General features: G+C 45.7%; 1 protein-coding gene across 1 annotated transcript in view; it reads right to left on the reverse strand.

Moving 5' to 3' along the window:
- The window catches only part of LOC113803437 (beta-1,4-N-acetylgalactosaminyltransferase bre-4-like), a 22,451-nt gene that overhangs the window by 2,155 nt on the left and 7,796 nt on the right, over positions 1 to 12,500 (reverse strand). Inside the window, exons 3-5 of the mRNA XM_070115199.1 lie at positions 10,832 to 10,983; positions 712 to 793; positions 193 to 376 (exon numbers count right to left, since the gene is read on the reverse strand). Of these exons, the coding sequence (XP_069971300.1) occupies positions 193 to 376; positions 712 to 793; positions 10,832 to 10,983 (418 nt within the window). The remainder of the gene's footprint in view (positions 1 to 192; positions 377 to 711; positions 794 to 10,831; positions 10,984 to 12,500) is intronic.

Consider the following 12,500-nt stretch of genomic DNA (forward strand, 5'->3'; position numbering starts at 1 on the left):
AGGTATCAGACAAATAATGCACCGCATATGATTGATTATATGTTTGCAAGAGTGAATCGAATGATAATCCACTTAATACATCAACCAAATTATTAGTTTAAGTTTAAATAAAGTAAAGCGCAACAAACACCACCATAACTCATGTAATGTCACTACACTTTAATCACAAACACTGAACACATGCTAACTCACGTATAATTAAACCTGGAGACTGAGGACCCGAGGTGGCGAGGCTGGTCAGCGCAGTAGTAGAAGTTGCGGTCGTCCTCGGATAGACAGTCGATGTCCTGGAAGGCGTAGCAGTCGTGGGGGCCGTACTTGAGGGCGAGAGCGAAGCCCACGTTGAACACCTTCGCCTTGTTGAAGCGTTTCCCCGCTTCAGGAGGGAGAGTGGGGGCAGGCGGGGGTTAATAAACAATATGCAGGAGTGTTACGCATGTGTACTCGTACGTGTGTGGGCATGCATACATATGTAAATGCATTTAATACACATTCTCATTCTCTTTGTCTTTCTCATTCTCTGTCTCTCTCTCTCCTCTCTCTCTCTTTCTCTCTCTCTCTCTCTCTCTCTCTCTCTCTCTCTCTCTCTCTCTCACACACACACACACACACACACACACACACACACACACACACACACACACACACACACACACACAACAACAACAACAGCAACAACAACAACAATAACAATGACAAAGAAAGACTTACGTATTTGTTCAACGATGTAGATGGTATAGTTGACCAATTGGCGTTGAAGAATTGGGTGGATATTATTAAGGAACGGACCCATCTGTAAAGCGCGAGGGGGAGGGGAGGGGAGGGGAGGACGAGGGGGAAGGAGAGACAAAAGAAGGAAACGTTTAATTTGTCTGTTGTATTATGTCATTTTGTTTTGGCTGAACAATGATTCATAACGGGATCACCATTAAAATCTACAGTATTTTTTCTAGACTTTTCCGTAGTCAGTAACACCATCATAATTATAATCATATATATTATCAAAATTCACAATTCCACTACCTTCTCTCCCTATTCACTAACCCTCATCGTGATAATGAATACGAATACGAAAGGAAGACACGTAATTCAAATAACATCTAATAATGCTAATTCTAATACGGATTAACTCCCCACACATTAATCACATCTGTTGGTTAGCAAAATTATTCTTTTTCTTTATCATTATCATTTCTTTATCATTTGTTATTCATTCCAAACCATCCATTCTCACCCAAGCTATTTTCCCCCATCCATTCTCACCCAAGCTATTTTTCCCCATCCATTCTCACCCAAGCTATTTTTCCCCATCCATTCTCACCCAAGCTATTTTTCCCCGTCCATTCTCACCCAAGCTATCTTTCCCCATCCATTCTCACCCAAGCTATTTTTCCCCATCCATTCTCACCCAAGCTATTTTTCCCCATCCATTCTCACCCAAGTTATTTTTCCCCGTCCATTCTCACCCAAGCTATTTTCCCCCATCCATTCTCACCCAAGCTATTTTTCCCCATCCATTCTCACCCAAGCTATTTTTCCCCGTCCATTCTCACCCAAGCTATTTTCCCCCATCCATTCTCACCCAAGCTATTTTTCCCCATCCATTCTCACCCAAGCTATTTTTCCCCATCCATTCTCACGCAAGCTATTTTTCCCCATCCATTCTCACCCAAGCTATTTTTCCCCATCCATTCTCACCGAAGCTATTTTTCCCCGTCCATTCTCACCCAAGCTATTTTTTCCCATCCATTCTCACCCAAGCTATTTTTCCCCCTCCATTCTCACCCAAGCTATTTTTCCCCATCCATTCTCTCCCAAGCTACTTTTCCCCGTCCATTCTCACCCAAGCTATTTTTCCCCTTCCATTCTCACCCAAGCTATTTTTCCCCATCCATTCTCACCCAAGCTATTTTTCGCCGTCCATTCTGACCCAAGCTATTTTTGCCCGTCCATTCTCACCCAAGCTATTTTTCCCCATCCATTCTCACCCAAGCTATTTTTCCCCATCCATTCTCACCCAAGCTATTTTTCCCCATCCATTCTCACCCAAGCTATTTTTCCCCGTCCATTCTCACCCAAGCTATTTTCCCCCATCCATTCTCACCCAAGCTATTTTTCCCTATCCATTCTCACCCAAGCTATTTTTCCCCATCCATTCTCACCCAAGCTATTTTCCCCCATCCATTCTCACCCAAGCTATTTTTCCCCGTCCATTCTCACCCAAGCTATTTTTCCCCATCCATTCTCACCCAAGCTATTTTTCCCCATCCATTCTCACCCAAGCTATTTTTCCCCATCCATTCTCACCCAAGCTATTTTTCCCCATCCATTCTCACCCAAGCTATTTTTCTCCATCCATTCTCACCCAAGCTATTTTTCCCCGTCCATTCTCACCCAAACTATTTTTCCCCGTCCATTCTCACCCAAGCTATTTTTCCCTATCCATTCTCACCCAAGCTATTTTTCCCCATCCATTCTCACCCAAGCTATTTTTCCCCATCCATTCTCACCCAAGCTATTTTTCCCCATCCATTCTCACCCAAGCTATTTTTCCCCATCCATTCTCAGCCAAGCTGTTCTTCCCCGTCCATTCTCACCCAAGCTATTTTTCCCCATCCATTCTCACCCAAGCTATTTTTCCCCATCCATTCTCACCCAAGCTATTTTTCCCCATCCATTCTCACCCAAGCTATTTTTCCCCATCCATTCTCACCCAAGCTATTTTTCCCCATCCATTCTCACCCAAGCTATTTTTCCCCATCCGTTCTCACCCAAGCTATTTTTCCCCATCCATTCTCACCCAAGCTATTTTTCCCCATCCATTCTCACCCAAGCTATTTTTCCCCATCCATTCTCACCCAAGCTCTTTTTCTCCATCCATTCTCACCCAAGCTATTTTTCCCCATCCATTCTCACCCAAGCTATTTTTCCCCATCCATTCTCACCCAAGCTATTTTTCCCCATCCATTCTCACCCAAGCTATTTTCCCCCATCCATTCTTACCCAAGCTATTTTTCCCCATCCATTCTCACCCAAGCTATCTTTCCCCATCCATTCTCACCCAAGCTATTTTTCCCCATCCATTCTCACCCAAGCTATTTTCCCCCATCCATTCTCACCCAAGCTATTTTTCCCCATCCATTCTCACCCAAGCTATTTTCCCCCATCCATTCTCACCCAAGCTATTTTTCCCCATCCATTCTCACCCAAGCTATTTTCCCCCATCCATTCTCACCCAAGCTATTTTTCCCCGTCCATTCTCACCCAAGCTATTTTTCCCTATCCATTCTCACCCAAGCTATTTTTCCCCATCCATTCTCACCCAAGCTATTTTTCCCCATCCATTCTCACCCAAGCTATTTTTCCCCATCCATTCTCACCCAAGCTATTTTTCCCCATCCATTCTCACCCAAGCTATTTTTCCCCATCCATTCTCACCCAAGCTATTTTTCCCCATCCATTCTCACCCAAGCTATTTTCCCCCATCCATTCTCACCCAAGCTATTTTTCCCTATCCATTCTCACCCAAGCTATTTTTCCCCATCCATTCTCACCCAAGCTATTTTCCCCCATCCATTCTCACCCAAGCTATTTTTCCCCATCCATTCTCACCCAAGCTATTTTCCCCCATCCATTCTCACCCAGGCTATTTTCCCCATCCATTCTCACCCAAGCTATTTTTCCCTATCCATTCTCACCCAAGCTCTTTTTCCCCATCCATTCTCACCCAAGCTATTTTTCCCCATCCATTCTCACCCAAGCTATTTTTCCCCATCCATTCTCACCCAAGCTATTTTTCCCCATCCATTCTCACCCAAGCTATTTTTCCCCATCCATTCTCACCCACGCTATTTTTCCCCAACCATTCTCGCCCAAGCTATTTTTCCCCATCCATTCTCACCCACGCTATTTTCCCCCTTCCATTCTCACCCAAGCTATTTTTCCCCATCCATTCTCACCCAAGCTATTTTTGCCCGTCCATTCTCACCCAAGCTATTTTTCCCTATCCATTCTCACCCAAGCTATTTTTCCCCATCCATTCTCACCCAAGCTATTTTTCCCCATCCATTCTCACCCAAGCTATTTTCCCCATCCATTCTCACCCAAGCTATTTTTCCCCATCCATTCTCACCCAAGCTATTTTTCCCCATCCATTCTCACCCAAGCTATTTTTCCCCATCCATTCTCACCCAAGCTATTTTTCCCCATCCGTTCTCACCCAAGCTATTTTTCCCCATCCATTCTCACCCAAGCTATTTTTCCCCATCCATTCTCACCCAAGCTATTTTTCCCCATCCATTCTCACCCAAGCTATTTTTCCCCATCCATTCTCAGCCAAGCTATTTTTCCCCATCCATTCTCACCCAAGCTATTTTTCCCCATCCATTCTCACCCAAGCTATTTTTCCCCATCCATTCTCACCCAAGCTATTTTTGCCTATCCATTCTCACCCAAGCTATTTTTCCCCATCCATTCTCACCCAAACTATTTTTCCCCATCCATTCTCACCTAACCTATTTTCCCCCATCCATTCTCACCCAAGCTATTTTTCCCCATCCATTCTCACCCAAGCTATTTTTCGCCATCCATTCTCACCCAAGCTATTTTTCCCCATCGATTCTCACCCAACCTATTTTTCCCCATCCATTCTCACCCAAGCTATTTTTCCCCATCCATTCTCACCCAAGCTATTTTTCCCCATCCATTCTCACCCAAGCTATTTTTCCCCATCCATTCTCACCCAAGCTATTTTTCCCCATCCATTCTCACCCAAGCTATTTTTCCCCATCCATTCTCACCCAAGCTATTTTTTCCCATCCATTCTCACCCAAGCTATTTTGCCCCATCCATTCTCACCCAAGCTAGTTTTCCCCATCCATTCTCACCCAAGCTATCTTTCCGGATGCATTCTCACCCAAGCTATTTTTCCCCATCCATTCTCACCCAAGCTATTTTTCTCCATCCATTCTCACGCAAGCTATTTTTCCCCATCCATTCTCACCCAAGCTATTTTTCCCCATCCATTCTCACCCAAGCTATTTTTCCCCATCCATTCTCACCCAAGCTATTTTTCCCCATCCATTCTCACCCAAGCTATTTTTCCCCATCCATTCTCACCCAAGCTATTTTTCCCCATCCATTCTCACCCAAGCTATTTTTCCCCATCCATTCTCACCCAAGCTATTTTTCTCCATCCATTCTCACCCAAGCTATTTTTCCCCATCCATTCTCACCCAAGCTATTTTTCCGCATCCATTCTCACCCAAGCTATTTTTCCCCATCCATTCTCACCCAAGCTATTTTTCCCCATCCATTCTCACCCAAGCTATTTTTCCCCATCCATTCTCACCCAAGCTATTTTTCCCCATCCATTCTCACCCAAGCTATTTTTCCCCATCCATTCTCACCCAAGCTATTTTTCCCCATCCATTCTCACCCAAGCTATTTTTCCCCATCCGTTCTCACCCAAGCTATTTTTCCCCATCCATTCTCACCCAAGCTATTTTTCCCTATCCATTCTCACCCAAGCTATTTTTCCCCATCCATTCTCACCCAAGCTATTTTTCCCCATCCATTCTCACCCAAGCTATTTTCCCCCATCCGTTCTCACCGAAGCTATTTTTCCCCATCCATTCTCACCCAAGCTATTTTTCCCTATCCATTCTCACCCAAGCTATTTTTCCCCATCCATTCTCAACCAAGCTATTTTTCCACATCCATTCTCACCCAAGCTATTTTTCCCCATCCGTTCTCACCCAAGCTATTTTTCCCCATCCATTCTCACCCAAGCTATTTTTCCCCATCCGTTCTCACCCAAGCTATTTTTCCCCATCCATTCTCACCCAAGCTATTTTTCCCCATCCATTCTCACCCAAGCTATTTTTCCCCATCCGTTCTCACCCAAGCTATTTTTCCCCATCCATTCTCACCCAAGCTATTTTCCCCCATCCATTCTCACCCAAGCTATTTTTCCCCATCCATTCTCACCCAAGCTATTTTTCCCCATCCATTCTCACCCAAGCTATTTTTCCCCATCCGTTCTCACCCAAGCTATTTTTCCCCATCCATTCTCACCCAAGCTATTTTTCCCCATCCGTTCTCACCCAAGCTATTTTTCCCCATCCATTCTCACCCAAGCTATTTTTCCCCATCCGTTCTCACCCAAGCTATTTTTCCCCATCCATTCTCACCCAAGCTATTTTCCCCCATCCATTCTCACCCAAGCTATTTTTCCCCATCCATTCTCACCCAAGCTATTTTTCCCCATCCATTCTCACCCAAGCTATTTTTCCCCATCCATTCTCACCCAAGCTATTTTTCCCCATCCGTTCTCACCCAAGCTATTTTTCCCCATCCATTCTCACCCAAGCTATTTTTCCCCATCCATTCTCACCCAAGCTATTTTTCCCCATCCGTTCTCACCCAAGCTATTTTTCCCCATCCATTCTCACCCAAGCTATTTTTCCCCATCCATTCTCACCCAAGCTATTTTTCCCCATCCATTCTCACCCAAGCTATTTTTCCCCATCCATTCTCACCCAAGCTATTTTTCCCCATCCATTCTCACCCAAGCTATTTTTCCCCATCCATTCTCACCCAAGCTATTTTTCCCCATCCATTCTCACCCAAGCTATTTTTCCCCATCCGTTCTCACCCAAGCTATTTTTCCCCATCCATTCTCACCCAAGCTATTTTTCCCCATCCATTCTCACCCAAGCTATTTTTCCCCATCCATTCTCACCCAAGCTATTTTTCCCCATCCATTCTCACCCAAGCTATTTTTCCCTATCCGTTCTCACCCAAGCTATTTTTCCCCATCCATTCTCACCCAAGCTATTTTTCCCTATCCATTCTCACCCAAGCTATTTTTCCTCATCCATTCTCACCCAATCTATTTTTCCTCATCCATTCTCACCCAAGCTATCTTTCCCCATCCATTCTCACCCAAGCTATTTTTCCCCATCCATTCTCACCCAATCTATTTTTCCCCATCCATTCTCACCCAAGCTATTTTTCCCCATCCATTCTCACCCAAGCTATCTTTCCCCATCCATTCTCACCCAAGCTATTTTTCCCCATCCATTCTCACCGAAGCTATTTTTCCCCATCCATTCTCACCCAAGCTATTTTTCCCCACCCATTCTCACCCAAGCTATTTTTCCCCATCCATTCTCACCCAAGCTATTTTTCCCCATCCATTCTCACCCAAGCTATTTTTCCCCACCCATTCTCACCCAAGCTATTTTTCCCCACCCATTCTCACCCAAGCTATTTTTTCCCATCCATTCTCACCCAAGCTATTTTTCCCCACCCATTCTCACCCAAGCTATTTTTCCCCGTCCATTCTCACCCAAGCTATTTTTCCCCACCCATTCTCACCCAACCTATTTTTCCCCGTCCATTCTCACCCAAACTATTTTTCCCCTTCCATTCTCACCCAAGCTATTTTTCCCCATCCATTCTCACCCAAGCTATTTTTCCCCATCCATTCTCACCCAAGCTATTTTTCCCCATCCATTCTCACCCAAGCTATTTTTCCCCGTCCATTCTCACCCAAGCTATTTTTCCCCATCCATTCTCACCCAAGCTATTTTTCCCCGTCCATTCTCACCCAAGCTATTTTTCCCCATCCATTCTCACCCAAGCTATTTTTCCCCATCCATTCTCACCCAAGCTATTTTTCCCCGTCCATTCTCACCCAAGCTATTTTTCCCCATCCATTCTCACCCAAGCTATTTTTCCCCATCCATTCTCACCCAAGCTATTTTTCCCCATCCATTCTCACCCAAGCTATTTTTCCCCATCCATTCTCACCCAAGCTATTTTTCCCCATCCATTCTCACCCAAGCTATTTTTCCCCATCCATTCTCACCCAAGCTATTTTTCCCCATCCATTCTCACCCAAGCTATTTTTCCCCATCCATTCTCACCCAAGCTATTTTTCCCCATCCATTCTCACCCAAGCTATTTTTCCCCGTCCATTCTCACCCAAGCTATTTTTCCCCGTCCATTCTCACCCAAGCTATTTTTCCCCGTCCATTCTCACCCAAGCTATTTTTCCCCATCCATTCTCACCCAAGCTATTTTTCCCCGTCCATTCTCACCCAAGCTATTTTTCCCCATCCATTCTCACCCAAGCTATTTTTCCCCATCCATTCTCACCCAAGCTATTTTTCCCCATCCATTCTCACCCAAGCTATTTTTCCCCATCAATTCTCACCCAAGCTATTTTTCCCCATCCATTCTCACCCAAGCTATTTTTCCCCGTCCATTCTCACCCAATCTATCTTTCCCCGTCCATTCTCACCCAAGCTATTTTTCCCCATCCATTCTCACCCAAGCTATTTTTCCCCATCCATTCTCACCCAAGCTATTTTTCCCCATCCATTCTCACCCAAGCTATTTTTCCCCATCCATTCTCACCCAAGCTATTTTTCCCCATCCATTCTCACCCAAGCTATTTTTCCCCATCCATTCTCACCCAAGCTATTTTTCCCCATCCATTCTCACCCAAGCTATTTTTCCCCATCCATTCTCACCCAAGCTATTTTTCCCCATCCATTCTCACGCAAGCTATTGTTCCCCGTCCATTCTCACCCAAGCTATTTTTCCCCATCCATTCTCACTCAAGCTATTTTTCCCCATCCATTCTCACCCAAGCTATTTTTCCCCATCCATTCTCACCCAAGCTATTTTTCCCCATCCATTCTCACCCAAGCTATTTTTCCCCATCCATTCTCACCCAAGCTATTTTTCCCCACCCATTCTCACCCAAGCTATTTTTCCCCGTCCATTCTCACCCAAGCTATTTTTCCCCATCCATTCTCACCCAAGCTATTTTTCCCCATCCATTCTCACCCAAGCTATTTTTCCCCATCCATTCTCACCCAAGCTATTTTTCCCCATCCATTCTCACCCAAGCTATTTTTCCCCATCCATTCTCACCCAAGCTATTTTTCCCCATCCATTCTCACCCAAGCTATTTTTCCCCATCCATTCTCACCCAAGCTATTTTTCCCCATCCATTCTCACCCAAGCTATTTTTCCCCATCCATTCTCACCCAAGCTATTTTTCCCCATCCATTCTCACCCAAGCTATTTTTCCCCGTCCATTCTCACCCAAGCTATTTTTCCCCGTCCATTCTCACCCAAGCTATTTTTCCCCATCCATTCTCACCCAAGCTATTTTTCCCCATCCATTCTCACCCAAGCTATTTTTCCCCATCCATTCTCACCCAAGCTATTTTTCCCCATCCATTCTCACCCAAGCTATTTTTCCCCATCCATTCTCACCCAAGCTATTTTTCCCCGTCCATTCTCACCCAAGCTATTTTTCCCCATCCATTCTCACCCAAGCTATTTTTCCCCGTCCATTCTCACCCAAGCTATTTTTCCCCATCCATTCTCACCCAAGCTATTTTTCCCCATCCATTCTCACCCAAGCTATTTTTCCCCGTCCATTCTCACCCAAGCTATTTTTCCCCATCCATTCTCACCCATGCTATTTTTCCTCATCCTTTCTCACCCAAGCTATTTTTCCCCCTCCATTCTCACCCAAGCTATTTTTCCCCATCCATTCTCACCCAAGCTATTTTTCCCCATCCATTCTCACCCAAGCTATTTTTCCCCGTCCATTCTCACCCAAGCTATTTTTCCCCATCCATTCTCACCCAAGCTATTTTTCCCCATCCATTCTCACCCAAGCTATTTTTCCCCATCCATTCTCACCCAAGCTATTTTTCCCCATCCATTCTCACCCAAGCTATTTTTCCCCGTCCATTCTCACCCAAGCTATTTTTCCCCGTCCATTCTCACCCAAGCTATTTTTCCCCATCCATTCTCACCCAAGCTATTTTTCCCCGTCCATTCTCACCCAAGCTATTTTTCCCCATCCATTCTCACCCAAGCTATTTTTCCCCATCCATTCTCACCCAAGCTATTTTTCCCCATCCATTCTCACCCAAGCTATTTTTCCTCATCCATTCTCACCCAAGCTATTTTTCCCCATCCATTCTCACCCAAGCTATTTTTCCCCGTCCATTCTCACCCAAGCTAGTTTTCCCCGTCCATTCTCACCCAAGCTATTTTTCCCCATCCATTCTCACCCAAGCTATTTTTCCCCATCCATTCTCACCCAAGCTATTTTTCCCCATCCATTCTCACCCAAGCTATTTTTCCCCATCCATTCTCACCCAAGCTATTTTTCCCCATCCATTCTCACCCAAGCTATTTTTCCCCACCCATTCTCACCCAAGCTATTTTTCCCCATCCATTCTCACCCAAGCTATTTTTCCCCATCCATTCTCACCCAAGCTATTTTTCCCCACCCATTCTCACCCAAGCTATTTTTCCCCGTCCATTCTCACCCAAGCTATTTTTCCCCATCCATTCTCACCCAAGCTATTTTTCCCCATCCATTCTCACCCAAGCTATTTTTCCCCATCCATTCTCACCCAAGCTATTTTTCCCCATCCATTCTCACCCAAGCTATTTTTCCCCATCCATTCTCACCCAAGCTATTTTTCCCCATCCATTCTCACCCAAGCTATTTTTCCCCGTCCATTCTCACCCAAGCTATTTTTCCCCGTCCATTCTCACCCAAGCTAGTTTTCCCCATCCATTCTCACCCAAGCTATTTTTCCCCATCCATTCTCACCCAAGCTATTTTTCCCCATCCATTCTCACCCAAGCTATTTTTCCCCATCCATTCTCACCCAAGCTATTTTTCCCCATCCATTCTCACCCAAGCTATTTTTCCCCATCCATTCTCACCCAAGCTATTTTTCCCCATCCATTCTCATCCAAGCTATTTTTCCCCATCCATTCTCACCATCAGTTCCCGGTCTCGATAAGGCACAATGATGGCCACGCTCCACACGGGGTTGCAGTGGGTCGGCCACCACCTCCCACCCAGACGCACGTTCGTTATGTTCCTCTCGACGTCTGCCTCGGTCATGCCTTCGGTCACGGGGGTTCTGCCGACTGGAGGGAGAGAACGGAAGAACGGCTGTTGTCTTGAACTGGGGTTCTCGAGGCGGTGATCGAGAGGGACACTGTGTTAAGTGTTAGCAGTGCTCTTTCACAGTGGTTGGAACCGGGCTTGCTAACCAGCTCTTTGTAGGCTTTTGGCTAATGGAGTTTAACACAAGAATTCTCAGTGAATCGACAAACTTGTGGTAATGAACTTGAAATTTTATTTTCGTGTTTATCTATTCATTTCTACCGCGAATGTCCAAGATTTATCAGCATGATTCAATGCACGGAATTTGAAGTTACCTTTAAATAAATCAAAATCAAGTAATTCACAAACTAAAAAAAAAATAAAAATATTGGTGTTGTCATAGTTTTCCAGAAAACAGATGGGTTCCTATCAGTTGATCATCATCATCATCATGGGGGCTGACGCCGACGGGGGCGCATAGCCGCATCCACCCTTCGCTTCCACCTACGAGGATCCCTCATGGCTAGACGCCAGGCAGGGACTCGGCCCATCTCTAGTTCTTCACGGCAGGTTTGGTCGATCTGCCCAAGCCATGACTTCCTCGGTCGTCCCACAGGCCTCCTCCACCCAGGGTTGTCTCGAACAGAGACGACCTGATGGGCAGGATCATCCTGAGGAAAGCGAGCCAGGTGGCCGTATAGCCTGAGTTGGCGATCACGGATTGTGCAGATAACAGGGCTTGTGCCAGTCTCACGGTGCAACCGTTGGTTGGACACATGGTCCCGCCAACAGTACCCCATGATCTGGCGCAAGGACCTATTACAAAAGGCTTCAAGACGAGCCTCCAAGGCACAGGACAATGTCCAGGTTTCGCTACCGTATAGCAAAACTGGCATTATCAGGGCCTTGAAAACCCGTAGCTTGGTCCTTCTGCACAGGTACCGACATCTCCAAATACTCTTGTTGAGAGAGTTCATGACCCCTGCTGCCAGGCCAATCCGTCTGCTGACTTCATGGTCTGACAGCCCAGAGTTATGAACTACACTACCAAGGTATGTAAAGCTCTCTGTGACTTCAATGTCCTCGCTACAAGCACGTACCGACTGAACAGGTTCTCCTAACAAGTCCCCAAATTCCTGGACCTTGGTCTTGGTCCAGGAGACCTCTAGACCCAGGGGCTTCGCTTCATTGCTAAATGCATCAAGAGCCGCTACTAGGGTTTCCAAAGACTCAGATAGAATGGCAACGTCATCAGCAAAGTCAAGGTCTGTAACCTTGATATTGCCCAGCGTTGCCCCACAATGACTTTGAACAGTAGCTCTGCCCAGTATCCAGTCCATGCAAGTGTTGAAAAGAGTTGGTGCAAGGACACAGCCTTGCCTCACTCCTGAACTAACAGGAAAGAAGCTCGACAGGCCCCCACCACACTTTACAGCACTTTCAGTACCAGTATACAGGCTTGCTATTAGTCCAATAATCCTTGTTGGTATTCCTCTCAGCCTCAGGATCTCCCAAAGTGACTCCCGATGCACCGTATCGAACGCCTTCTTGAGGTCGA

This window comes from Penaeus vannamei, chromosome 37, assembly GCF_042767895.1.
Source record: "Penaeus vannamei isolate JL-2024 chromosome 37, ASM4276789v1, whole genome shotgun sequence".
Taxonomy (NCBI): domain Eukaryota; kingdom Metazoa; phylum Arthropoda; class Malacostraca; order Decapoda; family Penaeidae; genus Penaeus; species Penaeus vannamei.